Source organism: Cryptotermes secundus, unplaced genomic scaffold, assembly GCF_002891405.2.
Source record: "Cryptotermes secundus unplaced genomic scaffold, Csec_1.0 scaffold1799, whole genome shotgun sequence".
In the NCBI taxonomy this organism is placed as follows: Eukaryota; Metazoa; Arthropoda; class Insecta; order Blattodea; family Kalotermitidae; genus Cryptotermes; species Cryptotermes secundus.
Window position 1 is genome coordinate 525,231 of NW_019721788.1, and position 23,470 is coordinate 548,700.

Here is a 23,470-nt window from a genome sequence, read left to right on the forward strand (position 1 = left end):
CCCCAGAGGTTCCAAAAATTTGGGGCGTGCCATTCTGAGAGAATGAGAGTGCCCCTTCTTTCGGGAGTGCTTATCGTTTAAATTAAATATGGTGAAATATTTTCAAAATCATTTTCTTCGTTGAGATAGTTTAACTCTCATACAGCACCAGCAAAGCCATACTCTTCTAGAACATTAGCGGTTTTAGAAGTAAACGACAATATAATTCTGCTTACTGTTATATTATAAGAAACGAATGTTTTTTAATACAGATTTATAAAGCGACTGATTGTAGTGGCATTTATCATTTGATAGTCTACGTGCAGTTTGTTGAGGATACAAAAATTAATGGAAACCTGCAAAGAGAAGAGCAACAGCAAAAGAACTCTTCAAATTTGTTGACATGGTGAAAGAAAAAAGCGTAAAATGATCAGAGTGTGTTGGAGTATGCACGGCTGCAGCTCGGGTAATGGAGGGAAATATGGAAAGTCTGCAGAACTTAATGAAACAATCAGCACCAGAAGCTATGTGGACACACACTATGACACAACGTGAATCACTGATTGCAAAGTAATTATGCCCAGAACTGAGTGAAGTGATGGATAGAGTGATCAAAACTGTAAAATATATAAATGCTCGTCCATAGGAAAGCAGACTTTTGCAGAATTATGCGAGGAAATGACAACACAGGGTCAGTCACTCCTGTTTTGCTGCAATTCTCGTTGGCTCTCAAGAGAAAAGATTGTGGCTCGTGTTTACAACTTGTGAGATGAAGTAACACTGTTTTCAGTAGATGAAAATCTAGCACAAAGTGATATTTTTTAGAAGTTCAGTACACTGAACCCAAGCATGCAAGGGAATGATGCTATCATGATCATAGTGATTGACAAAGTGAAGGCATTATTGGGATGTTGGGCTTGTGGGTAAGAAAACTAGAAGGGAAAATTTCGAACATGTTTTACTGTTTGAAGATTTATGGACAGCAAAAAAGTGTGGAAAACAGTTACACTCTAATTGAGCAGTGTATCAAAAATCACTAGGTTAATATGCGGTCCAGGTTTTCTAAGCGTTCCCGGAAGCAGTAAGTGATAAATACAAATGGATCACTGATCCATTCCATGTTGATTAGCACCAAAATTAAGACTTCTCTCCCTCTCGTGAATATATACTCTTAACCACTGTACTAATTAAACATATCTCTCATGTTAGTTAACATAATCGGTACACAATCTTCACTCCACTTTTTATTGTCTATGACAGATAGACTTATGCTATCGTTTGTCTGTGTCCCTAGGAAATATTGAACTAATTCATGGATTTTTATGAATTTTATTATGAAGAGCATGCTTAGGCTACACTGCCCATATACTTTTTATTTTCTTTATAAATAGTAATGGACCGCATCTGTAGTCAAGTGGTCAGAGTTCCTGGCTACAGATACAGATTTTCTGAGAAGCAGTGGGTCTGTAACGGGGTCCGCTCAGCCTCGTGAAGGTAATTGAGGAGCTATTTCAAGGAAACAACGGCTCCGGTTAAGAAAACCGAAATTAACGGCCATGGGGATCCGTTGCGCTGATCACGCAGCACCCTCTATCCTCTAAATTTGACACTAACTTCGCCGACAAGCGGCGGTCGCTCGGTCGGTATAGTTCGCTTGTGGACTAAAACCACGGACTTCTTTTCATAACCAGTAATATTGAAATGGCAAATTTGCAAGTTGGGAGCAGCATTGACTTCATTTAATGTAGTAATCAAATCAGACGCGGTAATAGATTTTCCAAAAACATTAATATTTTCACGTGTATGAGTGACTGTCACCTAGGTTTGGATTGGAGATTGGATTTAGCGATCACTTTAACACAGGAGTCGTGAATACATTTAATTATAACGCCATTGCTGATCTCCAGAATTTACAGATCACTACAGGACATGCTAAGCCTTTTCATTCTGATGTGTCTTCACCAGCCGTTCCCAGGTAACGGCTTTTAACGGTGGAGATTCTTCAGCTTCCTCATGCACTTCGTTGCCCACTGGTTCTCAACTGCACCGACTGTCTTCTCTCCACAGACTCCCTTACAACTGACTACTGTTCAGTCAGAGTCAGAGTCAGAGTTACTTTACGACTGGCGGTTTACTGTCAATCAGATCGTCTTGGCGACAGGCCTCTTCAAACTCACGACCAGCAATTTTATTTTCCAAATGAACACTTGCCATTATATTCCTTATGTAACTTCCTCTCTCGCGAGAGGATGGGTCTGTCGTTTACAATTGCTGTTGGGCCCCGCCAGCCAGTCATTCTCGGGTTCGAGTCCCGCAAGACTCATGATTACTGTCCCAGATTCCAGACTCCCCCAATCTGGAGGGCCAGGTTCCCTTACTTATATCCCCCAGAACAGGTTAACCCAGTTACACCCCCAGTCACTGAGTTCCCTTTTTGTCTCCTCCTATGACTCGCAGGGCTACAGTGGAGGCATTGGACCCCGCCTGCACACCATACAACCGCTCTAGAGAGAGAGAGAGAGAAAGAGAGAGAAGAAGAAGAAGTGGTGGTGGTAGTGTGAGACCCTACATTGGCTGGGGGGGGGGAGAAAATATAGCTCCGATTTTGAAGGTTCCCAGGCAGTGCCCGCTTGTCCCTCTGGTAAAGATAAAGCGTATGATCGGATTTTTTTGTTTATTTATTATTTTTTGTAACGTTGGGAGGGCTATATTAGGGCGAAATTTTGATGTTAACAATGGGAGGACTGCATGTGAAGCATGCAGTGCAACGTGGAATTTGGGCACCAACTCAGCATTTACTCTAGTACCGAGGAAAACCACGGAAAACCTTGGTCGAGCTGGTCGGTCGCAGGACCTTCCGGATGCAAACTCGGCCGGTGTCCTCGTTATATAACACCTTGGCACGAATCGCGCAGAAAACACCGTTTCGAAGAGTTCCTATATTGATGCGCGTGAAGACATTGCCTTAGGAATCTGTTTGTTTCGCGGTCGCTACCTAGTAACGGATCTAGATGCTACAATATTTTTAAGGTAATGCTTTGTTGAATGTAAAATAAGAAGGTGACCACACGATATATAAGCCTGCGTTTAGTTCTGGTTTAATTGGAATAACCAGTCAGTCAAACGGTGGAGCTAACATTTGAAATTCTGTATGGAAGTTGATCTTAAACCTGTCTGCATATTAGGTCTGAAAACAATTTACATGACACCGATTACAAACATGGCAACTGTGCGGTTCCATTAGGTTATACCTTGCACAATGTTATTAGATTATACTTCCCAGCACTCATTTGCCGTCGTCAGAATCTGTAGAGGAAATTTTATACAGAAACTGATCATTAAATACGTTAATTGCTAATACGGTATTGCTAATTTATGATTCTTGTTAACATTTCATGTAAATTATAACGCGTGGAGCAAAGTGGGCACCATGTTTGTCTTTCCTAGGCATTCTTGTTTCAGTACCTGATTATGACCTTTGTACCCTTCTCCCTCATTGATTTATAGTTTATTTTCATCTGTGAAATGGATATGATGTCCTTATATAATCAAATGTCTGATAAAACAATGCACTAACACTCATTCATATCAACTATTATTATTGCTCTTCATTTGTCTTCTATAACAGGAAGGAATAGAAGTGAGTAACGCTTGGTTGGTCTCTTGTAGTAGCTTCATTGCTTCACTACTTGCAAGCCTGGGGAAAGCAGCTGAGTCTATTATATAAGTTAACATTCGTTTCCTAACTAAAGAAATTATCGTCTTAAGAAAACTGCTAAGTTAACTATGCTTGTTAGACGCTTCATGCTAATGAAGTTGTAATACCGGAAATATTGTTCTGGTGCAGAGTGGACTTTCAGTTTTAAAGCTCGCAGTTTCAGCTGGCTCTCTAGAATTTAGCCGCTGGTTTATAATTACTCGATATAATTAAAACTTAATATTGCATATTCTGCTTGTTAAATATTCATTGTCACGGTGTTCATATTTTAATTTTGTTGCAGGTACAGTCAATCAGATAAGGTTAACAGCTTTTGACAGATGCAAGTAGTTAAGTTTATCGCTATTGACGCTGATGATTTACTATAACGCATTTCCTGTTTGGAAATAAATTATACTTCTCAGCATAAAAGTTTAGGAATTCTCATTCATCTGCCTAAGAAATATTTTTCTTTATGAGTGTTACATCTCACATCCGCTTCCATTTTCAGAAAATGTTTTTGCAATTTGTAATAAAATATTGTTTACATAGATATAAGAGATGTTGTTACAATTAATGACTTTTGAACATTATCCATCTTCTGTTTTTTATTTTAAAACGTTTCGGAGACTGGAATCTGTCTCCTTCTTCAGGTAAAACATACTCAGTTGGGCTCAATTGACAGAGCTAGTCCATGTCTCCTATCCAATTGTCACATTTTGACACAGAAGAATGAAGTATAAATATACGTGTAGTATCGTAAAAAGATTTCGGACAATGATCCCAGTGTTCCAGAAGACCAGACCCGCATCTGCTTTAATCGTGCAACTGCTTCCATCGGTATTATGAGAATATTAATTTAAGCCCATTCTGAACAATGAGTCTGACATGTGAGTCAAAATTGTATCTCTGGGTTAATGAAGTTCAGGGCTCAGCTGCTGGATTCCCGAATTGCATGTTCTTGACGGTGGGTGTAGAGATTGTGTTTTGGCTACTGTCTGTGTGAGTAGTGACCTTAGGGTGGCTGGTAGTGTTGTTGGTGCTTCAACCTGACAAAGTTGCCATGTCAGACAGAATCTATGCTAGTTTTGTGTTATATATATGATGTGCTTCTATAGATATTGCATGATTTGTTTGATCAAAACTAAATGTTATGTTCAGGCAAGTGCAGTACAGAAAAATACACTTTACGCGTATATGTAACGTTATATCCTGAACTGAAAGCAAATATAGCAATTTTACAAAGAAATATATTACTTTATGGAGTAAACTAGTGAAGAGCTGAACTAGATATTTTCTTTAAATTTTATAGATTCTAAATCAGTCTGACTATGTCACACTCCACTTTCTGAATGATACATTATAAAGAACACTGTGAATATAAGATTTCCGAAGTTGATGAATACATTGCAGGGAATACGCACTTGCAGATATATGTAATAGCCAGCATTCTATATTAGTAACGATCCTTTTAGCTTGACCTCCACAGTGCTAATGGCAAGAAGGTCATAAATACTGCTACTTGACGTCTGAAGACTTTAACAACTACACATTTTCCAGACTTGGAAATTGCCAGACACGTAAATTTTGATAATGTTTGTTGCAAAGACAGATGTGCTGCTGGAAATATTCATGTATTTTACGTAAATACTATAATACATAAGCTGTCTTTATTTAAAAAATTAACACAAAGCAAAAGCGTGACCCAGATACATATAATTTTAGAAACTAAACCTCGTGGAATTAATGCATTGATATTTGACTAGCTACGTAGCTACGTAGTTTGTAATACACTGAATTACGATGTTATTTGCAACTGTAAGCACAATAGGCAGTTCAAAACCATACTTGAAACTAGACACACAATATCCTAACTGTATTTTGATAGTGTCGTTATCTCCACTTCAGATATAATTGTTGAAGTCTAAATGTTGTTTTCTAGAAACAGGGAAAAATATTTCCCTCGAAACGGAAGATGTGAAATAATTTTCATGACTCAGTCATCAGAGCCTCGTCTGCAAACAGAATACACTGTTTTAAGATAGGACTGACATTGAAGTATAAGAAACTGCATGAGAAGCATCTACCCATTTTCTTGCTTACCTTAATCAGCTTACTGACTACAGTTTGTGGTGACAAGCAAGGAGCAGAAAGCATCTCAGAAAGACTCCTTTACGTTGACAGGCTCATCATAACTTGGTGCAGTACAATTTTACAAAATAAGGTTCCATCGATCGACTGGGACAATATAATCATTAAATCTTGCATGGACAAAATTCCGCTACCAACTTTAGACCCGTTTGGATTCAGGTATACCTTGTATTTTTATCAGATTATTTAATGAAAACCACATATTTCTGAGTGGAAAAGTATTTCTCGTTTAATTCGGGGTATAGACAAATAATTGCCATGTGAAGGTCGCAAGAAGTGCAGTTTCGTCTTGAGAAGAATTTTGAATGGGAAGTTAACAGGGATACTTAGTAACATTAAGTGATTATCTTCTACTTATTTTGTACTGTCAAAGTTCAGGCTTCTAGAACCTTTTCCAGGTATATTTGCTGGTCTGACCACCTGCTCTATAATTTTTTCATTACGCATACCGTCTCTTTAATGTGGGTTATACATTGTAATTTGCCTGAATAAATCTAACATGATATGTCCTCAGTCACTTACTACCATATTTTTCAGATTCCACATTTCAGACCCAAACAACGGGGCAAGTTTTCACTGTTATTTTGTGGAGTCGTACTGAAAACCACTGACATATTTCTACCAGATTTTCTTCAAATGAATCCTTTTATTTTATTAAAATTAATTACTTTATTTCAAATTCTAATTTCCATAGCTGGGGACTATCTATCTCTATGGCTCTACAGCCTTTTGTTGGACCTTGGCTGCGTTTTCAGTTTCTCGATCTTTTACACAGTCGGTAGGACTCCTTGGACGGGGGATCAGCCTGTTATAAGGCCGCTACCTGCGCAGAGGACAGCACAAACAGGATAAATACACAGAGACATCCATGTCTCAAATTGGATTCAAACCCACGATCTCAGTGTCTGAGCGAGCGAAGACAGTCACTGTCATTGTGATCGTCAGTTGAGAACTATATTTTTTAAATATTCTAAAATCTTAGCCTCTTCAGACATATGATTCTTAATTACAGTTTCATCCCACATTAATTTGTTACCTTCCACTTCAGCTGATTCTATGTATACTTTTGTAATGGGTAAATCATATGTAAATATGAAACTGAAATGAAACTAGCATAGATCCTGCTCACTGAGCCTTCTGTGCATATGCACACATATGCCCACTGTAGATTAATATTGTGGGCAGAAAAGGAGTAGTGACTGGCTGTTAGAAAAGTGTTGGCATATGAAATAGTATAAATTCGAGCAAGATACATATTTTTGTTCGAAGTTTGCAGGCCCATACTCTTGTTCCCCAATAAATTTCATTAACATACAAGTAGTTATAATAGTTTTAAGATCTGAAATGTATGTATCTGAACATTGACTTCATGCAACATATATAACACACACATACTACGAATCTGAATCTCTGTTGTGTTCCTCCCCATAATTCCTGGTTTTCTGGGGATAATTACTTGCCAAAATTTTCGCTCTACAGTCCCTCTGTTGGACCTTGGCTACTTTATCAATTTATCCTATACACAGTCTGTAAGACTCCTTGGGTGGGGGAGCAGCCCATCGCAAGACCACTACCTACACACAGAAGAACACAAACACAGAATAATCGCACACAGACATCTATGCCTCCAATGGGACTCAAACCCATGATCCCAGTGTTTGGGCGAGTGAAGACAGTTCATGCCTTAGACTGCGTGACCACTGTGATCAGCAGTAGTAGATAACCACCATACCTGTAACAGTCCTCATTGCTTTATAAAGCTCATTCTTTAGTTTTTATACACATTAACTACAGGAGCCATTTTGAGAAAAATGTTCTTTTCATTTACCATTATTATCTTGGACTTAAACATACATGCTGCATAATATGTACCTGAGCACTACTAACTAGTTTAGTTGCAGCAGTTTTACTGTTAGATGTAGTACAGATAATATTTACACATGACTACAGTGCATTTCTTTAACAAACAAATTAAAGTATTGGATAAAACGTAGTGGCAGCACTGCTGTAACATGAAAGATGTGCGTCAGGTGGCACTAGCACCGTCTGTAGCTGATAGCAGAAGTTAAGTTGAAGTAGTGCAGTGAGTGCCTCTGGTTGTGTTCCATTGAGTTGCATTGTGCATCGTCTTGAAGTGCAGGAGCCCAGTTCAAGCACCCTAACATGTTTTCAAAACAAGAACAACGCTCCTGGATAAAAATTGAAGTTGCATGAGGTCGTAGTGCACAAAACTGTTATCAGGGACTGCGAGAAGCATGTGATGATGCTGCTTTGCCGTATTGCTCATTGGCACGATGGGTGAAATTGTTCCGTGAAGGGAGGGATGCCATTTAGGACAACCGTCGTTCAGGACGACCCCATGTTGACAACCACACAATGCAGCTTCTTGCATCTTCGCTGGATGTCGATCGTCAATGGGCTGCGCAAGAGTTAGCTGCTGAGGTAGATGTACGTCAAAAAACCGTGCTCCACATTATGCACGATTTTCTTGGTAACCGCAAAATTGCAGCGCTTTGGGTACCCATACAATGTCCGAGGTGCAACAATGGCAACCTTATGCAATTGCACAGGACTTGTTGGACCGGTACCAGAAGGAAGGTGTCGACTTCCTTGGAAGGATTGTCACTCTGGACGAAACTTGGGCTCTCTCATAGGAACCGCACTTGAAGCGACAGTCAAATGAATGGAAGCATCCTGGCTCTCCTCGTCCAGAGAAAGTGCGCCCTACACAGAGTAATATGAAGGCAATGGCAATTGTGGCATATGACACTGATGGAGTGATACTGCACCACACTGTACCTCAACGACAGACAGTAAATGCTGCCTATTTCTGCAATTTCCTGCGTAATCAACTTCGTCCAGCACTCAGGAGAAAGCGACGACACTTGTTGGCAACTAACCCCATCATCCTTCATGACAATGCAAGGGCTCATACTGCTGACGTTGTCAAGGATATCCTTCGCCGTTGGCGATGGAAGATACTTCAACATCCGCCATACTCACCCGATATGAGTCCGTGCGATTATAATCTCTTTGCCAAAATGAAAGAACCACTGAGAGGGACACGTTACAACACAAGAGAGGAGATTATTCGTGCTGTAGGGCAGTCACTGCTGGACATCAACAGAAGTGGACGCGCTGATGGTGTAAGGCGCCTTCCACAAATTTGGCAGGAGGTGGTACACATGGGGGGCGATTATATTGAAGGACTGTAAGTGTGTTTACCTCAGGTAATAAAGTCATTTCAGAACTCTAGAGGTGTTGCCACTACTTTTTATCCAACCCTTGTATTTAAACAGTGCTCATGCTATAAAGTTGGAAATAATAATAATAATAATAATAATAATAATAATAATAATAATAATAATAATAATAATAATAATGAGATTATGGTTTAATGAAAGACTAGTGTTAATGTAATTTACAGTATTTTATATCGCCGTTTATCATTTAATTCTTCTTTCCACTAACTCTAGGGTGCTACAAAGCTGACAAAGGATGACATCGAGAGGGTGTTCTCCCTTTATGATAGGGTAAGTTCCAATATTCTTTCACAGAGAACACAGTGAAATAAAAATATGTTAGAAGTAAGTTACAAAACCGAATTCACAAAAATATTGCTTCTGTAGTAGAGGTTGTGAGTAAATGGTTAAGTGAATATGACCTATCATTCAGACATTACTGTGAAACTCTGCTTTAACAAAGTAGGCCTGCATCAATATTGTGACGTGGACGACGCAACGCTCGTTAAACACCCCCTCCCCTTGGTGATGTAACAAGGGAAACCGCGGTTGCAATGCAGCAATAAACTCTCGGCAGCGTTGCCCAGCAACGCCTTTGTAAACACGGCGTCACGCAACAGGGCAGCCCGTGCAGCGACTGTTGCTAGGAAATCGGTAAACACGATGTCACACAACAGTGAAAGCTATCACGTAACCGTTTTCTGTGTTGTACGTGCTGAGGCTAAATAAGGAGCAGCGAACACTATTCAGTAGTGAGGTGACCCTGCGAGTCGTAGGAGGCGACGAAGAGGGAAGTCTCAAATCTGAGACAGCAAAATATTGCCTCGAGTTTCAAGGGACTCAGACCTGAGAAAGCCTACGCTGCCAAGACCTAGCAGCATGTAAAAAAAAACAGACCCGTCCTCTCGTCAGAGAGGGCGCCCCACAAAAAACAAAACTGTAAGGTTCAACGGTAATAAATATCTGGTCATAAGCCTCAGACGGGGCTCGACACCAAGACTTACTGACTGACTGACCGTCAGTCGCAATATGACTTGGACTTGGATTCCGTAGTGAGTATTGAGCCAGTTACGAGTTACGAGCAGTTGAAATGTAGCCGTCGCCGGAGACAGTTGAATGGATTCGCCGAGATGTAGTTTAACAGAAATTGAGATAGTGAATTGTATAAGATTAAGATTGTATAACTATGACTTGTATGAGCGTGGAGCGAATGTTCAATAAATTCGCTACATCAAATAGGGCGTGAAGTTACTTGTCCCGTGACATATACCCAACACGTGACAATATGTTAATATTATGTTGGGTATTGTCTCTTACATGATGCATACTTGATATACGTATTAATTCTACTCACATCTTCAGGAGGCTGGTTGCCATTATACTGGCAGATTATTTCCTTATTTATATTTTAATATTGGTGTTTCCATTTATATTAGAGAAGTTAGGAAACACAGACCTAGTGTAACAGTTCTGGTGCAGTCATATTTGCATTTATGCTATGCAGAGGACCTTGTAGTGTTGCATCATATTTGTCGTGTTTACAAATAAAAAACATTTGTTTCTGTGAGGCGATAACTCTTCCATTTTTATTTTAGAATACAACTTCTATTGCTCTGATCATTATCATATTTTTAGAGATTCAATAAATTTGTGCAAGGATCTTCAGTATAGATTTTAATTAAAACTGGTATAACGATTCTTAAGTTACGATGTGGCTTAACATAAGAATCCATTCATTTAATTAAGTCAAAAGCTGTATGACAAAATATACATAAAGCATTTATCTCTATTTTCTTGCATTGTGCTATGTAAATCATTGTAGATAATACGTGGGTTACTTCAAAAGTCATGGCAACTGATCTTTTATGGGCAAACACGTTACAGTGAAGAAAGTTCAAAATATACTTATGAAAGGGCATGATATACCCCTCCGATTGGCTTAGTAGGATCAGGTAGATGTTAAAGGGCGTAGGTATAGTAGGCAAGAAAATTTACACATTACGGAATGACTGTAACCTTACCGCCATCTTTGAGCCGATTGTCTAGATAGTGTGGGACCCTCAACGTCTCACAACCCTATGGGCCTTCACGGCCTGGTACAAGAATAGCTTTACTTTTTTTTACGAAATGACTTTTTTTTTTTTTCATTTTTCAAGAAATAAAAAATTCAATGTGCGTTAAATCTGATTTCTTACATTACGACTAGCAACCTTCAAAGTAGTCTCCAAGTTTATCAAGTACTCGCTGCAATCCATGAGGAAGACGGCGAATATCATCAGTTTCACCATCTCCAAATATTGTCATCTCACATCGAACTGCGTTGGAAATGTCCTCTTGTGTACGAAAGCGTTTCCCTCGCAATGGCTATTTCAATTTGAGTATTAAGTCATAGTCACATGGCGAAAGGTCGGGTGAACATGAAGGATGGTGTAGTACTTCCCATCCCCACTGTCGTAAACGGTTGACACTGTTCGCTGTGTGGGCGCTTGCACTGTCGTGAAGGACGATTGCATTGTTAAGCAGTTCAGGACGTTTATTCCTAATGGCACGACGTAAGTTATTCTGCAGAAAGGACTCGTAATACGCTGCATTGACAATTTGACCATGTGGAACAAAATGACACAGAATAACTCTCTGGACATCGTATATTAAAATTACCATTAACTTAACAGGGGATGGTTTCGACGAAACTTGTGCTTTCGCGGCGACTCTGGATGTCGCCACTCAGCGGACTGCCGTTTAAGCTCAGGTTTGTACACCCTAGCCCATGTTTCATCGATGGAAATTGTCCGATTCAAGAAACTGTCTTCTTCAATTTCATAACGTTCGAGGTTCACACGACTTGCTTCATAATGTGTCCACTTTTGAACCTCGTTTAATTCGTGTGGCACCCACTTCGCTGCAATCTTGTGCATGTGTAGGTCTTTTCGTAAAATTCGATGCACAGCTTCCTGGTCAGTCCCTGTATGTGTCTCTTAAACTCCTTCAGAGAAGAGCGCCTATCTTCCTCCATGCACTGGGCGATCACGGCACGAGAAACATCAGTACGAACGGACACAGGGCGTCCACTACGTTGCAAGTCGGCACTTGCTTCTCTTCCATGTTGGAATGCTTCTATCCACCTTGCAACAGTTCCGTATGGTACAGCACGATCACCCAGAGCTTCCACAAGCTCTGAGTGACATTCACTCGCATTTCTGCCGCGGAGCACTGCTATTTTCACGTAACAACGTTGTTCCAGCCAGCTAACGCTCATTCTCGACGAAGGCTATAACACACTGACTTCGCGCTGGACTCGTTTCGTTGTCCTTGGACTTCCGCATCATCTAGCGGCATAATTAGAAATCAGTCGTTGCTGTCTCTCAGTGGCAAATTTGGAAATTCCGGTCGGAGCTTTCGAATTTCGGAAAAATTATGTTGCCATGACTTTTGAAGTAACCCACGTATTTAGTATGTAGGATTTGAGGTTCTCACAGTGGTGGTTACAAAGAGTTATATCCTCTGGGATGTAACGCCATGCATTCCATTGAAAGTCAACTGGTGTTTCATAGGAATATATCGCTTCGATCTTCAGGATCAAAGAATAATCAAAGCAAGAAAGCAGCGTGAAAGCAAGTAGAAGCAGGAGTTATAACCCGCTTTCATGCTGGATTCTTGTTTGACTTACTCTTTAACCCTAAAGGTGTAGGCAAAACTTTCCTTTGAAACGTTTGTTGACTTTCAACAGACTACATAACATTATATCCCTGAAGATAGAACCCTTCAATATTGATAAAATTCCTGTCAGCACAGCACTTTACAAGTAGTTAGCGTTTGCTGTCTAGGACCTATTTCAGCTCGTGTGTGTCATCTACAGGTCCAGTTTTCAGTTACAATTATTCCACTAGGTACTTAACATAAAATTTTCCTGTAGATCAAGTGAATCCAGTGGTTATATATATATATATATATAGTGGAGCCTCGCTTAAGGAGCACCTCTCATAACGAGTAATTCGCATAACGAGCAAAACAATTTGTAAAAAAAAAAAAAAAAGACTCGCTTAACGAGTGACGAGAGGGGAAGTCCCGGATTGTGCGCTTCATACATCAGTCTGTGTTTAGCACTCGTTCCGCTAGCATCTTAGTGTCGCTTGTGATCACAGATTTTTCCAAACTTGTGTTCAGACATATTATTTGTGATTTTTTTGTGCAAAGTTTAATAACCCTTGCAAAAATATCCCCGAAGAAAAAGCCGCAAAAAGACAGCCATAAGAGAATAAAAATAACCGTAGAAATGAAAAGTAAAATCACTGAAAAGCGAGAACGAGGTGTGAACGTGGCTGATCTAGCGCGCACATACAGTCGGTCTACATCAACGATTTGCACTATCCTCAAGAACAAGGACAAGATTAAGGAGACAGATGCTTCAAAGGGAGTGACAAGAATATGTACGCAACGGTTACATATTCCCTACGCTGTTTAAATGTTGCTTCTCATATGGATAAACGAAAAGCAATTGCAAGGCGACACTATTAACGAGAACATCATTTGTGAGAAGGCGAAAGTGATTTCCGCCGACCTCGTTAAGAAGACGCCAAGATCATCAACGGCCGAAGAAGCATTTAAGGGAAGCCGTGGGTGGTTCGAGAAGTTTAAGAGAAGAACCGGCATCCACAGCGTTGTAAGGCACGGTGAAGCAGCAAGCTCCAACAGAAAGGCAGCAGAGAACTTCATCGGCGACTTCAAGAAGCTCGTAGATTCTGAGGGTTACCTGCCGAAACAGGGGTTTAATTGTGACGAGACGGGTCTCTTCTGGAAAAAGGTGCCGAAGCGAACCTATATAACAGCAGAGGATAATGCATTGCCCGGCCATAAGCCAATGAAAGACCGTCTCACGCTGCTATTTTGTGCCAATGGAAGCGGCGATTTGAAAATTAAACCACTGCTTGTTTACCATTCAGAAACTCCACGAGCCTTCAAGAAGTGTAAAGTCCAGAAGAGCAGACTAAATGTGATATGGAGGTCCAACAACAAGGCTTGGGTGACACGTGACCTTTTTACTGATTGGCTCAATGAAGTGTTTGGTCCTTCTGTGGAAAAATATTTGCTTGAAATGAATCTGCCAATCCATGTCTTGCTTGTTATGGACAACACTCCTGCCCATCCTCCAGACCTACAAGATAACCTCCTTGAAGAATTTAAATTCATCAAGATCCAGTTTCTGCCTCCCAACACCACTCCGTTACTCCAGCCTATGGACCAGCAGGTTATTTCTAACTTTAAGAAGCTGTACACTAAAGCACTCTTCGAGCGTTGTTTTGAGGTGACTGAAGGGACCAATCTCACTCTCAGAGAGTTTTGGAAATATCATTTCCACATCGTTGCCTGCCTCAAGATGATTGAAAAGGCAGGGGAAGGGGTTATCTAGAGAACCCTCACTTCTGCTTGGAAGAAGCTTTGGCCGGAGAGCGTTGTCGAATGTGACTTTGAGGGGTTTGAGATAGTACCTGTGGAGCCTGTAGTCAACGAGATTGTGTCTTTGGCCAAGATCATGGGGTTGGAGATGGATAACAATGATATCGATGAGCTTGTGGAAGAGCACAGCCAAGAGCTGACCACCGAAGAACTTATAGAGTTGCATTGGGTTTCACAGCAAGAAGTTGTGGAGGAGAGTTTGTCAGAGGAGGAGGAGGAGGTAACAGCAAAGCAACAATCTTCTGGCGCAATAAGAGAAATGCTGAAAGCATGGGAAACTGTTGCATCGTACATTGAGAAACATCACCCTCATAAGGCAGTGGCTATGCGTGCTACAAATTTATTTAATGATAATGCTGTGTCGCATTTTCACCAAATTTTGAAGCGTCGGCAAAAACAAATGTCTCTAGACAGCTTTCTAGTAAAAAAGAATTAGATATGTATCATAAATAATAAACTAATTATTTCGATTTTTTTTTTTTTTTTGTTTTCTGCAAATCGAATTCGCATTCCAGGTTGGTTCATTCCGCATAGAAGAAAAGATGAAGATGATTCACGCTCCTTAACAATGTATATATAATTTTCCTTGAATAAACGTTATACATAAATTTTTTTGAGTATTTTTTCGGCATGGAACACATTATCGTATTTTACATTAATTTATATGGGAAAAATTGTTTCGCTTAATGAGTGTTTCGTATTACTAGTAAGATTCTGGAACGAATTATGCTCATTAAGCGAGGTTCCAATGTGTCTTGTATAATACACCAAGAGATCCATCATAGGTGTTTCCTCAATAACCACTCCTGAATTTGACAGATATCAGTGATTTATCTCAGCTGTAATTGAGTGCATTATACCACATACAATTTATAACAAAATGTAAAATGAAGCTGTAAAAGAAGAAAATCAAATATGAAATCTGCATCAGCCTCCACTAATGAGTTATGCTCTCTCTATCTATTCATGATACTAAAATACACATTAAAGACAAAGTAAGTGATGTTAGAAATTACCATTTGATATGCTGGCCAAAATTCTGTACATCTAAAATTTTACTGTTTGGAATTACCACCATTCTTCAGGCCTTGAAGACTGTCATGCATGGTCAAAAATTCATGGGTAATGAAGCCGTAGCTGAAGAGAATGCAGTAGCATCCTGAAGCAGAGTAGAATACATGAGTTTGCTCCTCAATGGCATAAATCCATCAGGAGAAAACATTATTATGTTGAAAATTATGAGCATCATATGTATATTTATATACATTTTTTGAGGCTATGGATTGTCCCACATTTTTTCAGCTAAAATGAACTGAAAAAATGGAAAATTTCTCCATTCATATTTGCTAATAATTGTGTAGTTGTGTTTCTGAAGTCTTCTTCATTGAACTTAAATGAAAATAATCCATGTTAAATAATCAGTATTTGTCTAAACACATCTTCAAGAACAATATACCTTTAATTTCTTGAAGTGTGACAAGAGTTAATGTCATCACTTATTAACAACTATTTTCTTCCATTTGCTACACAGAGCAACTGGTGCCTGTATATGGTGAATCACTTAGAAATATTGAATATTCTGTAATACAGTGAAGTGTAACCTGATGCAGGATCAAACATTTTTAATATTATCACAAAATGCTAGCTGCATAAACTTCTGTTGCCACTATTACAGGACAACAATGGCACAATAGAAAATGAGGAACTCCGAGGATTCTTGAAGGACTTGCTGGAACTGGTTAAGAAGGTAGGCACTCAGTTTTATAGGGGCTCTATAAAAGTAAATAGCAAATGAAAATGTAATTTTTTACTTAAATACATTATTGTTTTACATTATGTAGCTGAAGAAACCCATGAGATACTCACTAAATTCTATTCAGTGACATTCTGAATGCATGTTGAAGGTTTTGCTATTATTGTGGATGTAACTCCTTCATTTTCAGATATTCATGATTAATGATTACCGTGGTTTTCTGAATGAGTGAACTGGTGTCACATGTGGGAGGTACACATTTTGATCCTTGGAAGCAGGATATCTGTTGCAGGCATTTACGGATTTCCTCAGTCATTCCAGACAAATGAAAGATTAAAATAGGTCATGATAACGTCTCTTCGCGTTTCGCCAAGTTCATTGGTCCTGCACTATGCATGTAACATCAAAATAAGTGAATAACTAATCAGCCACACATATATCTTGCACAGTAAACGTTCAAAACACTGAGGGACCATATTGTGCCCCAGATGCCTAACTGTAGGCTACATTGGAACAAACATGCTTTTCTAATGAAGCAGAACACTTTGTAATCCAAGTGGTCATGCAATAGAATTATGCTGAGCACATAATGACACCATCAGACAGTGCTGCCAGTTAATGGCACTTAAAAATTAGCCACCAAATTTTTGTTATATTATTTCATCATTGCATACAACCATGCAGTCACACTTATTCTGTGTTTCTGCAAGTTGTTATTTATGTGTCACGTGAAATCAATTGAAAACGTATGCTGAATATTTAGTAAGCATTTTCTGCAAGGTTTTTTACAAGATGTGTTCCATTTCTTTTAAGAGGAGGAAATGTGATGATAATTTCATGGACTACATGTGATCCAAATGTGGTGATTTGGGGGCCCTGCCATTAATCACGTGAACACACCATATAATTCCTCTTCAGAAGCTAATAGACATGCAGTTAGTCAAAAAAAAATCTCCACCTTCTATGGAACCCAGAATTTCATTACCATATCCATATGAACTTGCCATTAGTCCTTATCCTCAGCAAGTCCAAGTTCTTATGTAACATTTTGTAACATGCTAGTTTCTTATGATATGGAGTAGTTAACTTTCCATCCGGACACAAGCTAGAGGGCCACTCCTTGTCAGTTGCTCACTACCGTTGTTAAATATATTTGCAGCCACCCTCCACAACTTTAAGTAGTCTCTTCCATCTACAACTTAAGGAGCTAATATTCAATGATAATAGAAAGTTTTAAATTCTAATGAAGAAATTCTCACTAAAATCAATTTAACATGACAGGATTATGATGCTCAGGATCTCCAGGATTTTGAGGAAACAATCTTACGTGGTGTGGACTACAACCAGGATGGGAAGATCAACAGGAAAGAGCTGACAATGATACTTCTGGCACTAGCTAAGCACAACCAAGAAGAGGATACAAGCGCATAGAGGCATCTCCTACAGTAACCACTGATTCCCAACAGCAGTATCCCAAATCATTATTGTTTTATACATATACATGTGGTGGACTTGCATTAATGGCGGTCATTTTGCTTCCAGGAACCTGATCAACTATAACAAATAAATCAATTTTCTGTTAAAACCCTATGTTTTATACTTAACTGGATTACTTTTGATGTAATGGTCAGTGTGGATAGTTCATGAGAGTTCTAGCTTGGAAAGGAAAAGAAAAATTACTTATGTCATTTCGTTGTATGTAACCAAAATAATGATGAAAATTACCTTTGTGACTGCAGAAGCAAAGACTTCACTCCTTAAAACTCAACATATCATTGCTACTGTTTTCTTGATTTTCAAAGGGAGAGAAAATTTCAGTTCATTTATTACACAGTATTCTACTTCCTATAAGTTTTCATACTGAAAGGGAAAGCTCATCATTGCAATAAATAAATAAATAAATAAATAAAAAACACCAGGTAGGGTTAATACACTATAAATAAAGGCCCACAACAACAAATAATTCTGGTTGACCTCATACTGCTATATACATCTTCATGGCAAATTTATTTTCTGTTGCTTCATAATATTAGGATTCAAAAGGCAATATCACCATTGGCATGTGGCTGAATGTAAGTCATATAGAAAGAAACTATTTCATGAATTTAATTGTATTTGCATAAAGTGATTAACAGTATGTGTGTTCCAAGTCACTCTACTGAATTATGTTTGTTGTATCAAGTTTAGTATAATACACCCCTCATTCTCAAATGTTAGGTTTAACATGTGAGTCAAAGAGACATATCTCTCAGTGATCAAATGTTTTATGTAATGTTTGAAGTTACAAACTATAAGAAAGACAAATATTTGGACAAAGAAATTATTTCTTCTAACATCAACTGAGGACAAATTAGGTCATAAGTAGCTAATATTATAAATTGTTTGAACATAAGATTATTGTGGTTCTTGGGTTCTTTTACAAGTATCAGCTGCTCAGGTTACATATTGTTGAATTAAAAGAAATAAACAGTTTTTAAGGCAGTACTTCTTAACCAGTGGGGGGGGGGGCATTCCGCTGATGGCCCTGGACATTGGCTGGGTGGGGTATGAGGTCTCAAAAATTACAAGTTCTGTTAATGATTAATATGATATTTAAATTTGCATAATTGTAAGAATATGCTTCTCGACAAAAGAGAGGCTTTTCTTACTATGATTGGACTGCCCCCCCTCCCCAGCATGATCAGTATGATGCAGCATATAATAGGTTAAAAATTACTCATGTAAGATAACTTAAAAAGACTGAAGAAGAATGCAGCTGTGGTATGTTGAAGATACTAAGGTAGAATTAATCTAGAAAGGCTTAATAAAAGTACTAGGAAACCTAAGAATAGTTGGTATTCTTGCTGAGATTCGACCCAGATATCTCCTGAGCACAGGTTAGGCCATTGCATTGATCTTCTCTGTACGGTGATGAGCGTAATTTTCATTGCATTATTGCATAGTGCATTGAGACGTTAAGTGTGACACTTTTGTCAATTCAATTTTTACACAAATAAGAGTGAAATAAGTACATCTTAATGAATGTCTCGATTATGTAAATTAGTTTGAGGCAGTTTCCTCCAAACTTCTGGGAACCATTTATGAAACTACGTGATGTTATAATCCCGAAGTGCATAATCTAAGACTCTGCTGCCTTGAAATTCATAAACCTGAACCAGGAGAGAGAGAATATTAAATGCTATCAAATCCTGCAGGAAAAGAGAATGACAGCCTGTGAGTGGGAAAGGAAGAATTATTAGGGTCAAAATTAATTCACAGAAACACATTATCAAAATTTTGTGAATGTTATGAGCCTGTAAATTAAATACTCTGATAGAGGTGGAGTAGATCATTATCCTTCAGGATGATGTTGATAAACTGGGAATTAGAATGGTTGCTGTAACAAAGAGACTTGGAACACAACTTAAAATTTTCTAATACTTCCACTCTCCCAGTTGCTGTCCAATATGAAACAAAAATATATCAGATATTACTGTAGATTATATTTTAATCTTGACATAATCAACTTAGTAGTACAAGAAATATGATTAATTTTAATAATGAATTTCTAATTGAACACTTTTATAAGTTTATGAACATGCTGATTCTTAATATGAAGGGCATACTTACTATTATTTGTATGTTTAGTTCTTAGGCCTATATGTACACATGTTGAGCAGTGAAGGAATGACTTCCACAGGCTTCTACCAGGCAGCTCTATCTCACCACTGAAATGAGTTTCTTGCAGAATAACCACAGTGTCCTGCTACTTCTGTCTTTTTCTTCTACAATATGAATAACAAATGGCAAAAGAGTGCTTTAATATAGTCCATCACTTCCACCCTCATTCTTTCAAATTCATTCCTCTTCATCATCCAGCCATTTCTCATTGTATGCTGTTTAAAATATGCAGGTGACAGATTTATTGAAAAAACAATACAAATATAATATATAATGCTGCAGTGAAATTTCAGAATAAGGGATTTCAACAGAACACACAATTACTGGAGAGAAATTATAAGTTTAACTCTGTTGAATATATTGACATGATAACTCTCATCTGTATTACTGTAATTGGCAACTGTTGGATGGTAAAAATTTACATTCTACGTAGTTACATGACGGTGTTATATCTGCAAAATAACTAACAATTATTATTAGAAATCCACATTCTGATTTGTTTCCTACCTGTCCTTCTATTTTCTCAAAGAAATATCCAAGATAATTGTTCTAAAGTCTTTTGTTTTCATGTTTTCTCTCAGAAATCTTGCTTCTGATTGTTTCAGTCTATCCTATGTTTATTCTCCATTGAATATTAAGGGTATGCATCCTGTCATGTGTCATATATATGATATATAATGTATATAATGGAGGCAGTCTACACAACAACATACCTGAAAAACCAAATAGACACTATTGTATCAACACTTGCTTTATTTTGTTGTTGACGCTACATGTTTTGGCCCTTATATAGGACCATCATCAGGCATACAATGATACTAGCCCTAGTTCTTGAATTGCATCTAATTTCAATATCGATCCATATTGCTTTCTTGTGAGTTATAAATACATAAATTGAATTTTCTTTTGAAACTTAAATACTTAGGCAGTTAAATTTAGAATTAAAAATTAAAATTAAAATTGTACAGAAATGAGATATTTTGTAATAAATCTCTTTGATACTTTGTGACTGCTACGTGTTGGTGTGCTATTCCTGGGGTAGAAGCAATTATATTGTGGGGTGCTTGTGTATTGGGATTTTCTCTCATAAGTTAGGTCATGTGGTTTTGACTTCACTATTGTTTTGTGGAGCCTACGCTCATTATGCAGTGCATCACCCCACAGGTTGTTTACTTGGAGTGATGTACACCAAGTTTTTATAATGTTATGTGTACAGGCCATATACTTTATAAATCAGCACTCTAGTACAGGAGTTGACAACATCTTGGCATTGACAGCCCGCAGTTAGAGTGTGGGTTGCCTGCATATCAGGATCAAGACCGAACCACTGCAACAGTGGCAACATCATCACAAAGAGTGGCCTATACACATAACATCATAAAAACCTGGTATACATCACTCAAAGTAAACAACCTGTGGGATGATACACAGAAAAATGAAAGTAGGCTCCATAAGATGACAGCTAGGTCAAACCACAGAACCTAACTTGTGAAAGAAGATCTGGATACACAGGCGCCCCACAATGTAATTGCTTCTGCCACTGGAAAAGCATATCAGCACGTAGTGGTCACAAAGTTTTGAAGAGATTTATTACAAAATATCTCATTTTTGTACAATTTTAATTTTAATTTTTAATTCTACATTTTACTGCCTAAGTATTTAGGTTTTAACTGAAAATTCCAAGTATGCATTTAAAACTCACAAGAATGGAATATGGATCCATACTGAAATTAGATGCAATTCAAGAAAGAGGACTAATATCATTGTATGTCTGATAATGATCCAATACAAGGGCCGAAACATGTAGCATCAACAGCAAACTAAAACAAATGTTGATACAATAGTGTCTTTTTTGTTTTTTGAGAATATTATTGTGTAGACTGACCCCATTATACACATTATATATTCTATATTCCACCTTGAAACCTATGGTGTTTTTATCGGTATTTATTCATGCCTAAAATAACAAAATAAATCGTTCCAGTTATCAATAACTATATTATTTAAATACCAGAGTAATTCATATAGAAAAGTTAGTTTGTAGAATGGAGATCTGCAATACATTGAAGCACTTTGCAGTATGTTTTAATATTATGAGGTTTGAGCTTTTCACAGTGGTGAATATTAAGATTATGGTTTCCTGGAGTATAGCACTGTATAGTTTGGCAGTGTTTTGGAGGCAAAGGGTTCTCTAACTTTGGTATCTATGTACCAAAGCTACATGATATCAAATTCCAAAAGACTGGAACATAATGTTCAATATTCATTATACCCTGACACATTCACCAAGTTCATGTTCCTTTGCAAGGTCTCACTGCAATAAATGAATCATTGACATAATGAACAAGTTTTAAAACATCATCCTTAGTGATTACATTTTGGCATCAACAACCCTTCTTAATATTTAACTGTACTCAGTGATCCTGAATGAAACGTTGCAAAGATTATGACTAAATAATATCAGTTAAAGGACATTGTGGACATTCTGAACTTTGGTCTAATCATTTTGATTAGATTCCTTTCATACCGATTGCTAAAATTATACTAGCTCTACTCCAAAGCAATTATCTTCCATACTTACCATATCTTACAACTATACATAACTAGATTTAAAAATCAGATTAAGGAGATTACTATAATATAACTTTAACAATTAAGTTGTTTTAACTTACAAATAAAGAAATATGATCTAAATTAAAGTGAATGCATATAAACATTTTAATCTAAAATTTTCTTGAGAATTAGTATGGACTAGTGATTCCACAATTAGAAGTGCTTAGCAAGGTAGTTTATAAGTGAATTAACTTAGTGAAAAAATTAATTAAAATTATTGTTAAACTCACTTTGTAATACTGCACATAATTTAAGAAACAGTAAGCACAAATAGCCTTAATTTTCATAATACTACTACGCATTCCATTACGTCTAAAGAACTTTAATTTAATTTCATTTACTTCCATCCCTTCTTCCCCTTCATGGCATTATTCAGGTTTTGATGACAGTTGTTGACATTTTTGAGTAATGGTTTACAATGTTTTGTCGTTAACTAGTCTGATGAAATTTTAGAGATCTGCCATGCCTCCATTTTCAAGGTGAAGTCACAAGCCTCACAAGTTGGTACTTTGCTTTGACCATTTCCTCTATCTAAAGAAAATTGTAATATTATTCATATTTATGGTTATATTAATGAGTTCTGCTACAACTGTGTATAAATTTTATTCTTCTAACCAACATTTCTCATTGTTTACTGTTAAAATGTTCATTATTTAAAAATGTGTTGTTTAGATGTGATGTGATGTGAAATACGTATTCTGATGGCCATTATCATTCAATGAAAATAATTAATATAGATGTTGCTTTTGATAATTATACAAAGATGTATTCTTATCAAGTGAAGGAATAATCTTGTATGACTGGTGCTGTATTTAAGAAATGACAGAAAACAAATGTTGTAGTAATAATGTAATATGTAATATTAAAATACAAGTATAAGTATGCTATACATACTACTGTACTTATGATCTACAGTAAAGA

General features: G+C 37.6%; 1 protein-coding gene across 4 annotated transcripts in view; it reads left to right on the top strand.

Annotated features, from left to right (window-relative positions):
* Nucleotides 1–20,671, top strand: part of LOC111861212 (calbindin-32) — a 380,162-nt gene extending 359,491 nt beyond the window's left edge. For 2 of the 4 annotated variants that reach the window (XM_023845602.2, XM_023845603.2), the window contains exons 10-12: nucleotides 9,304–9,360; nucleotides 16,199–16,270; nucleotides 17,558–20,671. In XM_023845602.2, coding sequence (XP_023701370.1) covers nucleotides 9,304–9,360; nucleotides 16,199–16,270; nucleotides 17,558–17,707 — 279 coding nt within the window. In that variant the 3' untranslated portion in view covers nucleotides 17,708–20,671. Of the gene's footprint in view, nucleotides 1–3,607; nucleotides 3,620–9,303; nucleotides 9,361–16,198; nucleotides 16,271–17,557 lie in introns of all 4 variants that reach the window. The other 2 variants (XM_023845604.2, XM_023845601.2) reach the window with 2 other exon arrangements.
* The last annotated feature ends 2,799 nt before the right edge of the window (nucleotides 20,672–23,470 follow it).